General features: G+C 52.9%; 6 protein-coding genes and 1 non-coding gene across 7 annotated transcripts; 3 read left to right on the top strand and 4 right to left on the bottom strand.

Annotated features, from left to right (window-relative positions):
- Positions 1-338: 338 nt before the first annotated feature.
- BZA05DRAFT_t108 lies at positions 339-443 on the bottom strand. The gene has a single exon. It is a non-coding gene; the product is annotated as a tRNA-Met (tRNA).
- Positions 444-650: 207 nt separating this feature from the next.
- On the top strand, positions 651-2,262 carry BZA05DRAFT_247904 (uncharacterized protein). The gene is made up of 2 exons (XM_051479995.1): positions 651-1,117; positions 1,198-2,262. Exons 1-2 carry the CDS (start codon positions 690-692, stop codon positions 1,955-1,957), a joined length of 1,188 nt encoding a protein of 395 aa, XP_051341147.1. The 5' UTR covers positions 651-689; the 3' UTR covers positions 1,958-2,262.
- A 1,371-nt stretch (positions 2,263-3,633) lies between these two features.
- Positions 3,634-6,273, bottom strand: BZA05DRAFT_247901 (peroxisomal copper amine oxidase). The gene is made up of 5 exons (XM_051479994.1): positions 5,684-6,273; positions 5,513-5,624; positions 4,933-5,461; positions 4,529-4,880; positions 3,634-4,474 (listed from the first exon to the last, which is right to left on the bottom strand). The coding sequence occupies exons 1-5, from the start codon at positions 6,011-6,013 to the stop codon at positions 3,734-3,736; spliced, it is 2,064 nt and encodes a 687-aa protein (XP_051341146.1). The 5' UTR covers positions 6,014-6,273; the 3' UTR covers positions 3,634-3,733.
- A 2,491-nt stretch (positions 6,274-8,764) lies between these two features.
- BZA05DRAFT_429361 (calponin homology domain-containing protein) lies at positions 8,765-11,813 on the top strand. Its single transcript, XM_051486127.1, has 9 exons — positions 8,765-9,131; positions 9,207-9,276; positions 9,357-9,592; positions 9,658-9,774; positions 9,830-10,148; positions 10,217-10,524; positions 10,581-10,686; positions 10,743-10,949; positions 11,000-11,813. Exons 1-9 carry the CDS (start codon positions 9,076-9,078, stop codon positions 11,477-11,479), a joined length of 1,899 nt encoding a protein of 632 aa, XP_051341145.1. The 5' UTR covers positions 8,765-9,075; the 3' UTR covers positions 11,480-11,813.
- Positions 11,814-12,452: 639 nt separating this feature from the next.
- BZA05DRAFT_334583 (stretch-activated Ca2+-permeable channel component-domain-containing protein) lies at positions 12,453-14,396 on the top strand (the record flags this gene model as incomplete). The annotated part of the gene is made up of 1 exon (XM_051480735.1): positions 12,453-14,396. The coding sequence occupies one exon, from the start codon at positions 12,453-12,455 to the stop codon at positions 14,394-14,396; it is 1,944 nt and encodes a 647-aa protein (XP_051341144.1).
- A 1,737-nt stretch (positions 14,397-16,133) lies between these two features.
- On the bottom strand, positions 16,134-16,735 carry BZA05DRAFT_392279 (uncharacterized protein). Its single transcript, XM_051483078.1, has 3 exons — positions 16,448-16,735; positions 16,327-16,381; positions 16,134-16,270 (listed from the first exon to the last, which is right to left on the bottom strand). The coding sequence occupies exons 1-3, from the start codon at positions 16,503-16,505 to the stop codon at positions 16,138-16,140; spliced, it is 246 nt and encodes an 81-aa protein (XP_051341143.1). The 5' UTR covers positions 16,506-16,735; the 3' UTR covers positions 16,134-16,137.
- A 1,052-nt stretch (positions 16,736-17,787) lies between these two features.
- Positions 17,788-18,533, bottom strand: BZA05DRAFT_417214 (uncharacterized protein; the record flags this gene model as incomplete). Its single annotated transcript, XM_051485451.1, has 2 exons — positions 17,788-18,340; positions 18,418-18,533. 2 exons carry the CDS (start codon positions 18,531-18,533, stop codon positions 17,788-17,790), a joined length of 669 nt encoding a protein of 222 aa, XP_051341142.1.
- Positions 18,534-19,506: the final 973 nt, after the last annotated feature.

Raw genomic sequence — 19,506 nt, 5'->3', positions numbered from 1 at the left:
AGAACCTCGCGAGTTGAATGACGAGGTCAGGACAAATAACAACGAAAAGCATACTGATGAAAACCCCGACAACGAACAGATGATAGAACGATGAAACAGACAGACGATGAACAGACAGACAGACCCGCCGGCAAAATGAGCAAGTGCACTCTGAACGTTTAACTTCACCAAATCTGGTCTAGCCAGGTCGGCGAAATCTCACCGCTCGTGCATCTGTCATGCCCGCCGTTTCCGCTGTGTCCCATAGGACCTTGGCTTAGGGACCATTATAAGTGGAAATGGAGGCTGAAAACGAAAATCAATGCACGTCACCCCGGGAAGGCCGCGCAAAAAGATTGTGTCCGGTGCGAGGATCGAACTCGCGATCTTCGGATTGCTGCCACTGGGTGGGAGTCATACTGAAGAATATGAGACCGACGCTCTACCAACTGAGCCAACCAGACTGCGTGATGGGCCTAGCAGAAAATTTAACTCCCGAGCTGACAGCCAAAGAACTGGCGATTGGTCTCAGTTCCGAGGCCGTGCTCGAAACCGATTCGGCATTACGCATACACGTATGTACACACAGCAGCCCTCAGAGCCTCAGGCGGACAAAGCCGAGGAATTCTGCTAGGCCTCACTGCCTAGAGAGGGAATGCCCGCAGTGCAATCGATCAATCATTCCGCGCTTCATCGCGTCGACAACTTCAATGATGGACGGTCTCTCCGTGGCATCGTCAATCACTGGACTTCTCCAAGTTTCGGTCAAGATCGTTGGCTTCCTCTCCACCATGAGCGATGCCCCAAACCTTGCCCGCAATGCCCTCGGCCAGCTTACCGCGTTCACCATGATATTCCACCAGCTGGACGATTTCATCGCGGAATTCGAAACATCCGGCAAGGGATATCGGAAGTCGATGCTCTACCTCAACCAGATCGTCAACACACTGACCGGCTGCGTATGTGCGTTCTCGGAGCTCGAGGAGGCACTCGAAGGCGTGTGGAGGGACCGCAGGTCCGGCATGACGTTTTGGAACCGTGCGGTATGGGCGGCCAAAGAGGGCGATCTCCGATGGATCTTGGGAAGTCTTGAGCAGTACAAGTCTTCCCTTAATATTTTCCTGACCATCTTCAACTGGTACGTAGGAGAGGCATGCCCGAGTGCCCTGTCTCGCTTTGTTTCTTCTTTTGCGACGGGGGATGTTGATTTCTTCGTAGTCGGTCGAATCGGGACGCCCGTCGTGGCATAACCCAGTTGTCAAAGCTCATGGAAACCATACTCGACTGCAACCCGGCTCTTGCGGCCCGTGTGCTCCCTGGGTCCCGGCAATCGCAAGATTCATCTGATGCGTCTACCATCCGGTCGGCATTCACGAGCGTTCAAAGAACGGTCCGAACAGCTCCGTCCCTGATCAGCGTCCGCGGATCATCGTTGTTTCCCTTCGCTTTCGAGCAAGTACTCAACCAAACACGGGTTTACAGGAGGGCATTCAAGAATGTGTCAACGCATAGTTTCAAAAGCTTGGCCACAAAGGAGTCCAACTGGTCCCAGCTCACGCGTCTGAGCCTGTCCCAGATCTCTTGCATTGCAGTTATATTTTTGCCGGTGTATATAGACGAACTGTTCAACAAGACCCCGTATATGGAAACACTCCCGGAGGATCGCAGCCTAGTGGATAACGGCAAGAGTGTTACTGGACCACCTCCGTTAGAGGCGCTCCGCCCATTCTTCTCTCAGCTGGATGGCCATCCAAAAGTCTCCATACCTTCGGACTCTCAGGGCCCCCCTCCCGTATCGCCCTCTGGCCCATCCGATTCGCCCGTACTGGGACTGGGGCTGGTTGGGATGACAGCACCCATGAGCCCTATTATCCCTGCGTCCTTTGCTATGCCTGTGGACCTCGAACTCAAAGCCTCATCTAGCCCTGGAGATTCGTCCCTTGGGCACTTGGGCCAACAGAGAAAGAGCTTCCGATAAACCGACCCGGCTCACCGTATTCTCTAGCCGTTAGTGCCGAGGGTCTTCCTTGGTTACCACCCAGCCATTGGGGTTCGCCCACCCTCGAGCCACGACCGACAGAGACGGATATGCCGATTAGGGACTCCGGGTTCTCTCTTTCTATTCTCGAGAGCCTGCTAGAACTTCCCGCCAGCGCATTCAGTTCACCGACACTAAGTCCCGTGCAACCGCCGCTCTCCGAACCAGACACCAGCGTTTCCGAATCAATGCTGACAGAGGCATCACTCTTGATGAACAATCTTGCGATCCCATATGCTTCTGTCGACGGTTCCGCGGGGCGTGATTGCCCCCCTTCTGCTCCACTGGAGTCCTTGAGGTTGGCGAGGGAATTGTTCGCCAGTGAACGAATCCTTTCTAATGTCCTCAAGCATCGAGCAAGGCAGGAGAGTGACCGGCGTGTAATCGACATAGGATTGACTCGATGACGAATGATCAACCAGTTATATCATGCGGAGAGATATTATGGAATGACCTTGGAAGATTGATATGACGGAATTTGGTTTTCGTTTTCCTGTATCTCTTTATATACTCTCTCTGTTGCCCGTTCATTCTCTTCTGTATCTAAACAACTACTTCTCTCTCTCTCCCTCGTTCGCTCAGATCCGCTGTGACAGAATGGGTTTCCCCAACGGCAGGTGAGCCTGTGCACTAGGTAGCTTTTTGAGGATTATGTACAAGCCGGATGTGCCGATGATAGGAGCGGAACTTCTCAATGACGGCAGTGGCTCGGGTCACATGGCTCGGGGCAAGTGAATATGAGTCTTCGGGCGAGACCTTAATTGTCTCTAAAGATACACTCGGGTGTAACTATGGATGGTGGGTCTGGGCGCCGGGGATGGGTATATATGGAGTTCGTTTCTGCTTGCGGGCATGGGCTTTTCCGTAGGACTTTTGTTGATTGACCGATTCATCTCGTTCGTTTCGTTATCACTTGCACAGTTGCAGCTATGTACCACAATTCGTTCTCTAGGTACTGTCCGAGCCCAAAGCTCGAACCCAAGCCCAGATGCTCTGCCTCACGTTCGAACCTGGCTATGCGTCAGGATTCATCCAGATCATGCACAATGCCAAGAGAACACAAGTTACTGCGAGAAATGTCGAGAAATACTGCTGCAATTCCGCATTCCTTCTGCAACCACTTTGCGGGTGATTAGATCTCAGTATTCTTCCAAGGCCCAGCGGGGCCTGTCGTTGAAGGTTGCACTGAGGCCGGTGGACTCACAACTCGGCTACCTAGATATCTGTCTAGGAAATGGACCCACATTTCTCTCTGTATCGAGCGCCTAATAGGAGCGCGGAGCCAACGAGATCGAGACTGGATTGGACTGATGGAGTAGCGGTTAACTACATGGCCGATTTATTCTCATTCATAAAATGTCACTCGGTAAACGGAATTGTCGTACTGACCGCGCTCCGTTTTTATACAAGTTGTCGTAGACACATGTGCAAGGAAAGGAGCTTGGGGAGACTAGTTGTCGGCAGTAAGTACAGTAGCAAAAAGTGGGGTGCGATTGATGCCGAAGGTCTCCAGTAGTACTACCGCTCGGATTCAAATCCAGTAGTCTCAAAAAATACAGACTCAATTTGGAAGCAACCACGAAATACCCATAAAGAAAGAAAGGACATGAAACCACCAGAGTAATACACAATGAAACAAGAAAATCGCAAAAGATAAAACCACTCATCTTGAATCCACAAGCTCGAATCGCAACCTCCACCCCCTTACTCGTCTCCTTACTTCTTGCAGCAAGCTTCAGTCTCCAAGGCAGCCCTAAATGCCAATTTACTCGACTTATCCGCCAAATCTGTGATACCCTTCCCAGCCGCCACCTGGCTAGGCGTGCTAGCATAACTAGGCGGTACATCCAGCACAGGATTGCGCAGAAAGAAATGTCTGGGACGGAGCAGCAAGCTCATGGGCTCAGCTGGCATGACGGGGAAATCTTCGGGCGCGGGAAAGTGCGTGAGGCCAAATGTGTGCCATAGCACGATGTCCTCATCCTCTATTTTGTCGTTTCCATCGCCGACCCATTCAGGAAGACCTAGGGATGGTTCGCCAGATGTTTGAGGTACGTGGCGCCCGGCTGGGTGCAGTTGGCCGTCCTGGTATTTGGTGACTTGAACCGCGTGTCTAGCGAAGCCGGCCCGCTTCCAGACCAAACTGCCGGGCTTGGGGAGGAGACCCGGAATCTCGCGTGAGACAAGTTTGTAGGTGGCTGGTTTTTTGGAGTAGGGATGCAGCTTGCTGGTATTGGAGATATCCCAGGTGCGAGATGTAGCTCCGTTGTAATTAACCTGGGACTCTGCGACCGTCTTGTAGGGTGTCTTTTTGGCGTAGAAGGCGTTGCCGTAGAAGTTCTCCTTCGATCCAACTTCGGCTTCGCCCGGTACTGCGTCGACTTGGAAGACGGTATTCTTCTGGCCGTCTATCTGGGGATCGATACGGAGACAGAAGAGATGTTGGTGGTTGTGGGCCTAGAGAAGTTAGCATTGGAGAAGACAAACAATGTGGTGTCGTGGAGTACTGACATTGACACCGGGGTGCACCTCGGTTCCCCATCCGTGGGTGTCTTCGCCGGGGGCCATTGCGTAGGTGTTTAGGATACCGGTGAGCTTGATCTCCAGTTGAATGGTTCCATCTTGGTGCATGATCCAATAGACACAATATTCGTAGTTGGCGGCGGTGAAAATCTGGGAGATAACAAGCTTGCGGCCACGGGTCACAATGGTGGAACCATCGCGGAAGTCGGTGTGCTTGAAGAGGATACCCGCGTCCTCTTCGTGGATGCATATAGCATTCTTTATAGTCACGGGAGCACCGGCACGATTGCAAAACTCAGCATCCAGGTAGTGGATAACACCTTTGCAGTCGCAACCAAGCCTAGAATCTTCATCAGCTGTATCACTGTCTGGTGTTGTTTATTGGAACTTACGAGAGTGAATTTGTCATGTAACCACCACCGTATTCGCCCAAATCGAATGCGTGCTTGCGTTGATGGGGATGCTCGGGGTTTCCATAAGGGACAACCATCTCAGCCAGCGAAAGACGGTAGAAAAGAGGGCGGACATTTCCACGGTCATTGAAAGAGATGTTGTTCAAAACGATGCCCTCCTTGTAATTAAAGCCGATGTGCATGTTGAAGTTTTGCCAGTTGATCTCGCGTCCATTCATGGTAAAGGATACACCATCTGGCTGCGTGATGTTTAGTGGCTTGATATCCGTGCGGTACCCACCAATCTTCTCGATGTCCGGTGGCATGTAGTTGCTAGCAAAGGTGTTGACGGGCCGTCGGACGGACGGGATGTCAATGTGGATGATTTCACCGGTCGCCGTGTTGACGATCGGGCAGAAGTCCAGAGGGAATGCATATTGCATGTCGTCCACGTGCGGCCTGTAGTACATGAGCGCCTGCTGAAGGCGGACATCACTGCCGAAACGTTCATCATATCCGATCGTCCATGCTGATCTATTGTGAGCAATCTCAAGCTGTTCCTAGGCAACGTAAAACTCACGGTCACAGTAGACTTTGGACATATCATCGATGCCCAATATTCTGCATTGCTCAATCACTTTCGGATCCTCCCGTACTACCCTCTCCGTGTCTTGGAGGTCCTCCATTGTGATCTGACCATCTCGGATCAGCATTGTGCGAGTGACGAGTTGTGAGGCGCAATGGGATCTACCAGTGGTTGCACTCCGGCCAACTTCTCCCAGCTCACGATCTTTCCGTCCTTGAGGTCGGCCACACCATCATAGAGTGCTGAGTCCTTGTCGACCGCAACGATTTCCGCCATCCGCCGCGGTCGCGGGAGAGACGGATCTGCCAACCACGCAATCATCTCCTTCTTCTTCGGCTCTGAGAGAGTGATAGCATTATATCCGAGCTTGCCATGATCCCTGCGAACAAGAGCAATGGCGTACTCGATTTCAACCGACGACAGAGGGTCGAAAGGATGAGGAGGTGTAGTGGTCTGAGAGATATGCTGGTAGAGTTGCTTCAGACGGTCAGCCATGGTGGTAGAATTATGTGGAGTAGAGTTCTGGTGGTGGGATCTCGAGAAAAAGGATGCGAGTCGGATGATAGGGTCCTTGACTTATGAGCTCTGAATGTGGGCCCTCTCTATATTTCAATGCCTCTGGGAGTCTTCCCCACTCAATGGTCTTTGGATCACGATCGGAATTTAAAAGTCGCCGCCGCGTCGGGACATTGTTGTACGGCGGGACGCTGCTGCATGACATCCTTTTTCCTTAACAGCGCTACTCCAGAGTCCAGTTCCACGCGCCCAAAAGCCCCCGTCGTAATAGCAGAGCGCACTCTTTAACCCCACGAAAAACACCCCACCATTCGAATTCGCAGTTTCCAGGTTTTGTGGTAAGGCAATCGATACCTATAACTAGAACCACGGGCTTCTATTCCGGCCTTAGATACTTGGTATCAAGCAGCAAGCACAACTGCCGAGTTGTATAAAGGTTCGCTTCACCTGTCAAATTATCAAAGCGGAGCTTATCGGACAGCATGGAGGAAACCCGCCAATGTTTGGAACATCCTACGTTGAGATGACAAATCAAGTTGGTATTCAGATGGCAAAAGACGTGGACGGCAGTCCTGAATCCCGATCCCACTTCTTCGTGTCGGTGTCACGTGCAATGTGCTGCTGCCTTGTGTGTTCTCTTTTTCAGGCCAGATCGGTGGCTGATTGTTCTGTCATCTGCGACGGCGACTTGTCGCGATCCTCCGGCTAGATATGGCCGGATCACGGTAAAATGTCGTTCGTGACGGTAAAGGCTTGGCCGTCATGATCGATAGCGGGAGACACGCACGTGATTTAGGCTGTACTTCGAGCCGCCACTCATATACATAGCCCTATCACAACAGCTCTCCCGGTAGCTAGCGTCGGTGGAGAATCGGTCTCTTCTGGGGATGGTGTTCTTCGTCATTCCCCTCCGCTGCGAGAATGCGAATCGCTGGTTTCCAGGATATATTGACTGGGCCCTCAAGATCTCCTTCGCCGTGGACATTGATCCCAGGGTGCTTGACTGGTATGTATGACTCGGTATTGTCTTTGCCTTCGTGGAGCTTCGTAAATGTGAAAAGGACGTGGGGAATAGGTATTGAAGTATGTACCCGTCGAGACTCGTCAGATTCCTTAGTGCACATGTGAAACGTACATCTTCGAGCATCTTGTGGTTGATTAGGGGTATGAAAGGCCCACCTAAGTAGTCTAGGAGGATAGAGAAGTAGAATTGGAACGCTTGGTTTTGTTCGGTGGTCCAGAGTGTATGAATGGAGCTGGAGTTTGGCTTGGTTCCAAAGAAACCCAGTTCAGTCGAGTGTTTCGGTTTACTCTAATCTGATCATGGCGTATGGTTGTGCGGAAACGGCAAATGTCTAAAGTCTCTCTTTCTCATGCAACTGGTCAAAAATCATCTACCAATATAACGATGGATCTGGACACGAGGAGAGTCAGTATTGTAAACCCGGGAATCCCAAAGAAATATAAACTCAAACTCCTTTGGCGCAAACAGCCGATTACTTTACATAGGGCTGGTAGGATAACCTTACTCCCAATATTAAAGAAACGCCGTGGGCGCTTATACTAGTAGAAAGCTGGTACGTTGGATTCCGCCGTAGTTGATCGCGCTTACACGGTGGGATAGGCCGCCCATTTCCACCTGCCCGTTATGTTTCGGTGCTTTGAGACGCGGGACGTCTGGTGTTCGTAGGAGGACCTGAAGCCTGAAGAAGCCGGCTGGAGAGTGCCAATCTTTGACTAGTAATATGTTGGGAACCGGCGCATTTGGCACAGTTTGACGGAGAAAAATCTGCTGCAGAGCAGGACCAGCAAAGTAATTCGAATGGAAAAATAGCACACTTCATACAAGACGCACGTAGCTTAAAGTCCCTATAATTGGCAACTCGTTCTACTAATATTTGCACTTTTCGATCAGCTCTAGCCTTTGGATAGGCCAGGCCTGTAGGGCCGGTACATAAACGTAATCGAAGGCTTGCAAAAGTCCCTACGATGGACTGAAATCCACCAGACGGCACTGGACGGCAAGGGATCGGCTAGGGGTGATTATCAGGTTTCCCCCTGCTCCGGGGCACGAAGATCATCCATATTCGTGATGGTTGCGAGCGGACTGTATTCGTCACAAGTTCAGCGTCGTCTGTAGCCTTGACACCTCGCTCGTCAGAATATGAAGTCCGCGAGCTGCGCGGTAGAGCCCTTGCTGGAGTGCAAAAGCATGAATGCGAGGACACTTGATGCCCCGGACAACTCTGGACCTCGATGGTTTCCCTCCGTGATGTTCCACGATCTGTGAGGATAATCGGCAAGGGATTTGCGCCCTTTCGCATCACGTGCTGCGGAGTTTTGTCTCAACCCAACGGCTTCAAACGCTAAGATTGGTGAGTCTAGTGCAGGTGCAAATGGAGGCAATTATGATGATGAATCCTTTCCTTTTCAAGCTTCTGCCACCGTCGATGAGACCCCATTTCCAGAGGCAGTGCTATGGCAACGCACGATATCCTCACGATCGTCGTCACAGCGACCAGTGGCCAGTAGCTACCTCTCCCAATCTCTGTGAAACGACGAATGAGGAATGATGACCAGGGCAAAACGAAGGGACGTGAATCTGTCTGTTGGTTTCTCCGTTGTTTGGCTGCTCCACGCTAACTGATTGCCTCCGTCTCTCACTCTTCGTGCGCGTTGATTCGCCTCCGTGCCAGCCATTTCTTTCGTTTGCAAGGATTCGCAAGCTCAGTGCAGAAAGGCGCGTAAAAGCGACGACCAGGGTGGACGTAGAGCAGAGCAGCACCACACACACCAAAGCTCAATTTGAACCGCCGCCATCGTTCGACCTCAAGTTAACTCCACAACTCGGAGATTCCCACCTCCAACGCAGAAACAAGAGAGCCTCCGACTCCCCCGGATCTCCATCAACTCCAAAAACCTCAACCCCGTTGACAACAAGTGCCGTCGACATCGCACAACCGCTTCTGCACCGCTGACTCCTCGATCCGGCTCCTCGACCCGCTTACCTACCTAGTTCCCGTACCCCTCGCTACCGCTTCATGCCAATGGCGAGTCCACAGTGGGTCATCACCCAGGACAAGACATTCAGAAAATGGTGTGTCGCCCCTCCACAGGCCGCGGCGGCGCTTCTCGTCCCTCCCCGGAGTTGTGCTCACTTGTAAACCTATAGGCTCAATTCCAAGCTCGCAGTGAGGCAGTTGAAGCCCGTTGAATCACTACAGACGGGTCTCAGTGATGGTGTACGTGCATTCCCTCGTCGACTTGTGTTTTGTTGGCATACCAAAGCCCGGGTCTGACATCGCAACCCGGAATGTAACAGGTGGTCTTGATCCACCTTCTAGAAATCCTCGGCAACGAATCGCTCGGAAAGTACGCCTCGAATCCACGGCTGCGGGTGCAGAAGTGCGAAAATGTACACAAATCCCTCGAGTTTATCAAAGGCCGCGGCATCGGATTGTACAACATTGGCGCGGAGGATATCGTCGATGGAAGTCTCAAGTTGATCTTGGGCCTGATATGGACGTTGATTCTCCGGTTCACCATCACAGACATCAAGTACGTAGCCACGGGCGACGAACCCCCCTCATATTCTGGCCGGATGAGACTGACGATCCGAACAGCGCCGAAGGCTTGACTGCGAAGGAAGGTCTTTTGCTATGGTGTAAACGGAAAACGGCCTGCTACCCGGGGGTGCAGGTGCGTGACTTCTCGGCGAGTTGGAACGACGGACTGGCATTGTATGGCTCGGAAATGCGACCTTGTCGATCTTTCCCAATGTGCTGACTTTGGCAGTTGCGCTTTGTTGGACATCCATCGCCCAGATCTGATCGACTTCGATCAACTCGACAAGAGCGACCACAAGGGCAATACCGCCCTTGCTTTCAAGATCGCGAGTGAAGAGATCGGTATTCCATCGCTGCTAGATGTCGAGGACGTGTGCGACGTGCCGAAGCCCGACGAGAAGAGTATGATGACCTACATCGCGTATTGGTTCCATGCCTTCTCGCACCTGGACAGGATCGAGACTGCTGGACGGAGAGTCGAGAAGTTCGTCGAGGTCATGCAGAGCGCGTGGGAGATGCAACATAATTACGAGAAACGAATGACGGAGGTTAGTGGAAAAAAAAGCCCACGTGTCGCAAGCGAGAACCACGTGCTGATGTCCAATTACCTATCTAGCTTCTGAAGCAAATCGACGAGACCCGGAAACAATGGGAAGCAGCGACTTTTGAGGGCACCTATGTGGACGCAAAGCAACAATCGATGAAGTTTGCCGAATACAAGCGCACACTGAAGAGGACATGGGTAGCCGAAAAGGCAGACCTCATGTCGTTGCTAGGAAATATCAAGACGAAGCTCGGTACATACGGTCTCAAGGATTACACTCCACCCGCACATCTCAGCCTTCCGAACCTAGACAGAGTGTGGACCAGCTTGATGCAGGCCGAGAACAGGAGGAGTGTGCAGATAAACCAGAAGATCCGAGAGTATGTAGCGCAATTCCTAATGTGTCAACAAGAGATCATGCTAAAAACTAGCTTAGAATCAAAGAGTGGCTCAGGAAGCAATTCTCCGAGGCGGCGAACGAGTTTGCCCTATGCCTAAACACTGTAACTATGGAGATCAGTGGGTTGGCTGGCGATCCGGAGGTAAGCGCTCTATCGCATCGCGTGCCGGCACTGGTGCTAACAGTGTCCTTTCCCAGCGCCAACTCAACATCGTACGAAGCCTACACAGCAACGTCATACCTCTGGAGCAAGAGCTGCATCGCATCAAGAAACTGGATCAAGATTGTGAGGAAGCTAATGTTGAGGAGAATGATTACACTGTCCATTCTTACGACGACCTGGAGTATGAGTACGGACTCGCGAAGGGGAGTGTGACCAAGAAGCTGGGCTTTTTGGAGAATCAGGTACTTGTCATCGATCCAGCCCAACCGGTTGCCATATACTGACGTGTAAGATCGTTGCGCGAAACATGACCAACCTCACGCCAATACAGCTAGAGGAATGGGAATCTGTATTCCGCCACTTTGATCGTGATCACTCCAATACCCTCCAGGAACTGGAGTTTTCCGCTGCTCTGGCTTCCTTGGGTCTCGTATACGATGAAGAGGAGATGCACGAGGTGTTCGAAGATGTCAGTGAGGGCCGAACCCAGGTCACGTTCGAACAGTTCATTCGCTTCATGGTGGAAGAAACCGAGGACCAAAACTCGGCCGAGCAAGTCTACCAAAGTTTCAGAGAGGTGGCCGACGGCAAGGAGTACGTGACGGAGGTGGACCTACGACACAGTCTGATTCCGGACTCTATGATCGATGACTTGGTCAAGACGATGCCAGCAATAACACTTGAAAACGGAAGGCAAGGCTACGATTATGAGAAGTACATGGAGTCGTTGATGTCGGGGCCGACGAACGGCACAAATGGCTCACATCGCTGAACGCCTGGCCGCCTTTGTGTGGGATTGGATTGGGGTTAGGGGGGGCTTGGGGGAGTGAAGGGCAATTCAATTCGTTTCTGCGCAATTTTGCATGGCCTTTGGAGTGTATCGAGCATTGTATTAGTCGTTCCGGGTGTTTGTGTTCCTTCCTCCCTTCCTCCTCCTCCGAGATGAGGGTTACTGTGGATGTGTAGAGTAACGAGCCTGTAATAACTGGAGAGGAGAGCTTCGCAATATTGATATGGCTTGCCATAGGGATCTTTGCTAGTACATATCTCGTACTTCTTTAGTACCTAATTTTTGGTGATTATGGATGATGGTACATGTCTCGTGGTGACGGTGATTGCTAGTGATTCTGACCGTGGATATGGGTTGTTTTAAGAACTGCAACTTCTGTTGTACGGGTGATCATATGCCCTGACCTCAATACCCATAGTTTTCTACCAATATGTATCCAAATGGTTCCTGGCATGTGCAGCCCAGAATAATGGTCCCACAGGGGTCTAATTACCAGGTAATCTGGCCCCTCCTACCGTTTCCGGGATAGAGTGTCTTTGTTTATGGAGATCTGTGGAGCTTGTGTAGCGATAACTGCAATCAAAAAAGCCTTCAGCTTTCTTCTCCCCTTCGTAACTATCACCAGGACCTCTCCAGGTCTTCCCCCGCTAGTCAGTGAGTTCGTTGTCCGCTGAGGGATCCGGTCGTCGAATCGGACACCGCTAGAGATAGGACCCTTCTGGGTATCCCTGAAACTCGCTTGCGCGTCACTTCCGCTTATTCCGCCCGTCGGTCGCCTTGTCTTCTCCGTAAACATTCCTCGTTATGCTACTACCACCTCGATAAACACACCTTTGCAACCTGCCTCTTACCTACTGTGTTTTTAACGACCAGCGAACGAACGAACGAACAGACGAACGAAACGATGGCACCGGCATTACCACCACTGTGGCGACGGCGAAGACGGAAACCGAGCATGACGGTGTTACTCCTTTACACGCTCATAGCCATCCTTGCACCGCGATGGAGTAGCTGCGCCGAGGAGCTTGATGGCAGCGGCAGTGGCGGCGAGCCCAGCTTTTACGCCGACGTAGTTATTGGCGGGCTCGGGGGTGGGCTAGGAGGATTAGGACACTCGGGGCTGGATGGCGTGGGCATTGGCGGGGCGCAGGTCGACCGGACAATCTCTACGCATTCAAAACGGTCGACCTTTACGCGCGAGGAGCAGAACAGTGTGGTCAGGGCACAGAACATCGACTGGGGGGATAACTGGGTGCATCACTTGTCGGCGGCCCGGATTTTCGGGGACCAGGAGGATGATGATGACAATGAACAGCGGAGACGTGGTGAGCTGAGGAAACGGTGGGATGACGACTACGAGGGCGACTACGGTGCAGGATTGGAGAGCCGACAAACGGTCCGGAATAGGACGGTTTATATCACCTTCAACACTTGTCTTCAGCCGGTATCGAATACGACCGATGACCATGCGTCGAGCCAACCGCCACAGCTTCAAGTATACGTCTCGAATTCCACGAGTAATAAAGCACCAGGGCCAAAAGTGGATGATAATGTGCAGTATGTACTGCCGGTCGATATGGGTTTCGGGAGGTTAGACATCGTTGCGACGGGCGATATTTGGGTCGGGGTGTATGCCGAATCACGACCGTCTAGCCAGAAGACGGCATGGCTAGAGAATCCGCCCTGGAACTATGAGATCTCACTATCGACGGAGGAGCCCTACCATGGGTTCAGTGAGGACCAGTTTCTCTATCTGGTTGATACGGACGATTCCACGGCGCTGTTGATAACGGGGAACATGACGGAGCATTCGTCGAAGAGCGGAGGTGTGGACGAAACCGCTGCTGATCTTGCGGACTCTTTGTATCATCCATACACAATGTACGCAGAAAACCGCGCAACCACGAGTCGGTTCGTAGGGTTGGAGAAGAGCTACTGCGCCGTGCGCCAACTCGCCCGCATCCGTCCCGCCAACTCGGCCGTTTCCAGAACCACCCGTGGCCTAGGAAACTTTTCGAAGCAACAGTTCCACCTAAGGGAGTTGAACCGCTCCTCCGAATATGCCGGATACCTTGCGCGTCCACGCAACAAGACGACGTCCGACACTTCGGGGATTCTCTGGCGGCCGGTATCGCTCAAAACAAAGACCGACGGCAACTGCGAGATCATCTACGACCTTCCCTTCTGCTCCGAGGTTGCGTACGCGGTGCCCAGCAATCCCACCGTTTTTGGAAACATCGCGCTCAAAGATTTCTACGACGACCTGTCAGCCAAGTGGTGGAAGAACTTTACCTACTCGCTCCAGCAAATCCAATGCAACGCCTCGAACTCGGCCGCCTACAGTCTTGTCCGCAACTGCGACGACTGCTCTGCCGCCTACAAGAACTGGCTCTGCGCCGTCACGATTCCCCGGTGCATGGACCACTCCTCAAACCTACCCTACCTCGCCGAGCGCTCCTCCAACAAGCTGTTCTGGAATAACACCGACTCGGCATGGCAACAACATCCGTTCATGCCTAAACTCGCACAGGACGAAATCGACGAGTGGACGAGCTCTGGCGGCTGGCTCAAAAACGGCAACCAAAGCATGAGTAGGGTTCCTAGTAGGAACACGAAAATCGACGAGATTGTCAAGCCCGGTGCATACAAGGAGGTCCGGCCGTGCAAGGACTTGTGCTGGACGCTGGTGCAGAGCTGCCCCTCCCAGTTGGGCTTCACGTGTCCCAGGGATTTCACGTGGGGGAAGGAGATGAGCTACGGCGAACGAGACGACGCCGGCGATATTACGTGTAGCTATCTGGGCGCGGTGTATTTCCTTAGCGCGGCGTCGAGACATGTGGTCGGCGTGTGGTGGCTGGGTGTGCTAGCGGGTTCGCTGGCTCTCTGGGCGTCCATGTGAGTTTCTGTTGGTGCCATGTTCTCCATTCATCCGTGCCTTTGTCCTGTCTTTGCGGATCCTATGTTTTTTCTTTCTTTTTTTTTTGTTTCAGTGGCCGTTGATGGGGGTGCGGTGGGATGACCTACGAATGGACGTGGGACTTTTGGACAGCGGCGTTTTGGGGGTTTCGTTTTTCGGGTTTCGTTTTACTTCAGACTCCAATCCCTCTGTTCTGTTATGTTCTGTTATGGGATATCTTTATTGCGTTGTGCAGTATGTAATACTGGTGATCGTTATCGATCGATCATAGCCTGCCTGCCTATTTCTTACTCTCAATATACCAACCATGTATAGTTGTCTGCCCCTTAACTGTAGTCATAGTAGTAGTAGTACTTGTTAGTTATACCCTATCAAAATGGTGGGAAGCTGGAGGAAAAGAGGGGGGATGCGGAAATTAATTTGTCATAGTTATGCGCACGTTGCGAGTTGATCTACCGTACCTGGGCACGGTTTTGATCTGCCCGGGCACGGTTTTGTATTGTAAAGAGCTTCAAGCCTAATGGATAGCGATATGAGGCCTATGTATGTCGTGCATTATTTAAGCACAGCCTATCTCGTAACTAAAATACTGCATCAGCTGGCGATTTTAGGTACCCAACTACTTTATACCTACCCCATCCTCGTGAACTTGGAGACCTATTTGCCAAAAAAGCTTGCTAGACTTCTTCTATACCACTTCAGCTCTAATACATTATTTACGTCCTATCGTAATGGACTATCCGTTTTCTACTTCCACACATATGACACGGTCCCCGTCCAACGGCCACTGCTACTAATGCGGCAGGGAATCACACGATATCACTTCCACCAGCAAACCAGATCATGGTTAGTGGGGGGGATACTCATGGGGGATTGATATTGATATTGCCGTCCATATGTACATATCTACACAACACATTTCCTCCTCCTCCTCCTCCTCCTCCTCGGACAGCAGCAACAAAGCATCGGCATTGCGCCCAGTGACCAGTCCACCTACTCGTGCGATCATCACGAACTCTCTCCGGAATAGCACAATCCAGCCAGCACCATGCCCCCTCCGGCAACGATCATGACGATGCACAGGCCGAGCAGACAATTCCCTCTCCTCGCATATTTGGCCGTATACGCCGTTGTAGTCGCGGTCATGGTCGTGGTGCTGCTCGGGCTCGTGCTGGGAGGAGGAGAAAAAGGAGGAGGAGGATGATGTGGAGCGTACGCTGGCGGATCTCGATCCGGATATGGGTGCGTCTCGGTGCTGGAGTAATGCGCCGGTTTGCGAGGGGTGTATTGGGGCGGTGCCTGTGGGTGTTAGATGGTTGATGGAGGGCTGGAGGGGCTGGAGGGGCTTGGGGGGGCTTGGGGGGAGGAACAGTCTCTGTGCTTGCACGCCAGGGTGCGTCCTCGTCCTCGTCGTTGTCGATGGTTCGGTGCGGGTCTTGCATTGTGGATATGGACGGTGGGTTACGGGGTACCTATAGACGGGATACCTACTTGGGTAGGTAGGTAGCTGGTGGATGTGCAGGAGAGCGGGGGAGTTGTTTGAATGGAAGTTGGGGGTTGGTGGTCCGTGGTCCGGGCCCGTTCATAGCATTGTCCGTGACATCGGTATCGGTATCGGTATCGGCGAAGGTTATGGTTACCGAGCTGGTCGGGGATGATGCACAGACCGAGTTCCCAGCTGGAAGTGCACCCGAACATCGATCATGAGCGTGGAGGACAGTTGTCATAAAATATTAATTCGATAATAGCAAATAACGCCAATGGTTGGTACAAGCAGTCCGGACATCTGAGCCAGCAATTCATCCTCCTCCTCCTCCTCCCCGTTCTCCTTCTCGTTATCGTTACTAGCAACAACACTACATCCAGTCAGCAATGGTCCCTTCACCTTCCAGCCAACCAAGGATTGATTTACCTCGCAACAATCGATACAAGTATCACAAGCGCAGCAACAACAAATCGCCGCCAAACTGCAGGAGCACATCAGCTTCCAATCCTTCATCCTCTCACTCGCCGTAAGTTGTTGGAGCACTTACATTCCCGCAATGAACCCGCGCTCCTTCTGTGGCGGCGCCTGCTGCATGGGTGCCGCATACTGCTGCTGTCCCTGCGGCGGATAATACATTGGCTGCTGCATATAGGCCTGCTGTGGGGGCGGCGGGGCGCCGTAGCCGTACTGCTGTTGTTGCGGAGGGTAGGACATTTCTTAGGGTGGTGGTGGCGGGATCGTTTTCGGTTGGCTTCGAAGGGGCGGTTTTTTTTTGGAATTGTAGATATCAATAAGCTCGGGGAGAGAGGGGGGGAGATCGACTGGTATTGATATACCGTACTGGAGTGCACTACACGCCGACGTCAGGGCTGGCTGGCTGCTGCCGCCGCCATGCCAGTGCTTACGCGGACGGATAACACGGGATGCTCGGGCCGAGTGGGTGAGTGTTTAAGGTTGCTGCTCCGCCCTCGCGTCAGGTGGTGGCTGGCGGCACCATGTACACACACAAAATTACTGGCGGAGACGCTTGGGAGGACTAGCTGGGCGCAGAGATGGATTACGGAGATTGGGCCTGGCTTGGAAACGTCACGCACTCCTACACCATCGGTCACTCGGTTCTTGGTGTCTCACTTGCTCGCTCTCATCTGCGGTCATCAAGAGACACACAATCAATCAACAACCAAACAGAGAAAAAAAATCACCAAGCGACATGGGTCATACCTTACACTCGTGGCGGGAATGGCTCATTCGGCACCCAGAAAGAGAAGGCGGTGGCGGGTAGCTACGGGTTACTCATGGGTTTTCACATGGTGACGCTCTGGGTATTTCGTGACGCTACCCTGTCAGCGAGCATCCCCTACCACCAAGCACAACTTAAAACCATGACTTAACTGGGGTGCGAAATACCAAAGGGTGAATGATGCCAGCACTCGACTCACTTTGTCTCAATTGGCTGGGCAACAAGGCGAACACCTCAAGCCTCAAATCTCGAACCCTCAACAGCCGCGGTGCTTGCCTTGTTGCCCCAATGTACGCCAATATCCAACACTAGGCTTATCTGGTAGTACTAATAGTACTGCGCAAGCTTTAATAGAGTCTCGATGGTGGCGCTAGGGCGCCACAGCCAAAAGAGCTGACTCTGGCGGGGGCGAAACAGCTTCGATTACGGCGGAGAGCGATGAATTGGGGTACAATGTAGGCATGCACCGCGCTTAATCGACGGGGCTTCGAAGAGCCCATTGTTTGCGCGAGGCTGTCAGTAATATCATCAACTCCATTCACCCCACCCGTGCACCTCGCTCACAAGCAACAACGGAATGAAGATACTCACTCGCTACATACTTACTGATCCTCCAAGAGAATAAACAATCGAATTGACTATGCACATTACCACGCACCACTAGCACGCCAAATAAATGGCGCCACCAGCTTCCCCAGCACCTCTTTGAGGACCGACCTCTCCTGCTCCTCGACGCCCTTAAGAACAACCGCGCAAACGCCCGCCCAGACGACCTCCCCGCCCTTCCCCTCCCTCTCCCTCGTATCCGCCGTTCCAATCTCAAGCACATCCCCATCTCCCGCAGCAACCATACGCTCCAACACCGCGCCAGCCCTGCGCCTAGCATAGCCCGCCAGCCTCGGCACCTCATACTTGACCGCAAAGACATACATCCTAAGATGGACCCTGACCTCGTCGCCCTCCGCATCGCTAGAAACTGTGTAACTCCCGCGCTCCAGGAACTCGAGGAACCGTGCGACCGTCGCCGCAGCCTCGTTGCGCATCATCATCGTCTTGTCGCGCGACTCGTATTCGCGACGGTTGGGAACCTGCGCGCGCAGATGTCGGTGCAGCGTGCGCGACGCCCGCGTCAGGTGCGACTGCGACGTCGACATATAGATGGGTGGCACCGTGGACCCGATGTACAGGTGTATTGTCGGGCTGGTCACAGTGTGAGTCAGAGGGGGTGATAGACTGTGATGGGACAGGGGGCCGGGGGAGGGGGACTTAGTACTTACTCGTTTCGTGGCTTGGGTGGCTGGTGCTGAGGCTGCGCGGAGGAGGAGGTGGTGGACATGCCCGGACGACGCTTGGCGGGAGTGCGCTGGAAGTGCAGGGTTGGTACGATTCCCATTGTGTCTGGTTGTGGTTGCGGTTGTGATTGAGGTGGTGGTGGTGGTGATGGTGAGGGTTGCGGCGGTCTTGCTGGTTCTGAGGAAGGCTGGAGGTGTTTGGGTAGCTGGGGGTTTATATCGAGCTCGGCGGGTACCTGCAGCTGACGGACGGTGATCACCGCAGTAGTAGGAGGAGTAGTAGTAGCGGTCGGTGAGTGCGTAGATAGAGTTGAGTTAAGTTGGTAGAAGGTGGTGGAAGGAGGTGGATATTTCAGCTATCAGGGAGGAAGCTCGAAGGGAAAGCCACAGCGGGGCCACAGCAACGATCTTATACCCACCACCACCACCAGCACCTCCACCCACTCAGCTCGGGTGACTCTGTGAGCGAGCAAGTGAGTCCCACCTCCTCCCGGTCTTCTATCGGTCGTCTCCTGACAAAGACAAACAAACATCCGGCGCGCGGAGGACGCCATCCCGGCCACCATAGCGGATGGCGGCTGTGTGCTTGCTTCGCTTTGTGTTTTTTGGGTGGTGAGTTGGGTAAGAGTCAGAGGTTACACTGCTCTAGACAGGAAACAGGACTGGGATGTGATCTCGGTAACTACATAACTCTAGACTGATCCATGCGTCTATGCGATCGCGTGGGCTGGGCGGGAGATGGCGATACTGTGGCTTAGCTGGGGGAAAGCCATGCCCGACAGTACTGCGGACTTGTGTTCGGAGGCGGTTCACAGTTCACCATTCACAGCTGTTGAGCACTTCGAGTCTCTGCCTTCTTTGCCCGTCCGCAGTTCACGTCAATTCCAGAGCCTTGTCCGTGAGAATACATTCCAGTGTGTGTCAGCCGTGTCCAGGTGGGAAACCGCCGGTTGCATAATTCCTATCTAGCCAAGATGACCGGCTCAGGTTGCATGGCGCACCAGTGGCGGATATCGATGAGCGGGAGGTGAGTCAAGAAGTTCCCACATCACATCACATCACAAGTCCTACGGT

Source organism: Tricharina praecox, assembly GCF_024521635.1.
Source record: "Tricharina praecox strain CBS 144465 chromosome Unknown BZA05scaffold_7, whole genome shotgun sequence".
NCBI classification, from domain to species: domain Eukaryota; kingdom Fungi; phylum Ascomycota; class Pezizomycetes; order Pezizales; family Pyronemataceae; genus Tricharina; species Tricharina praecox.
This window is presented reverse-complemented; position numbering and strand designations above follow the sequence as displayed.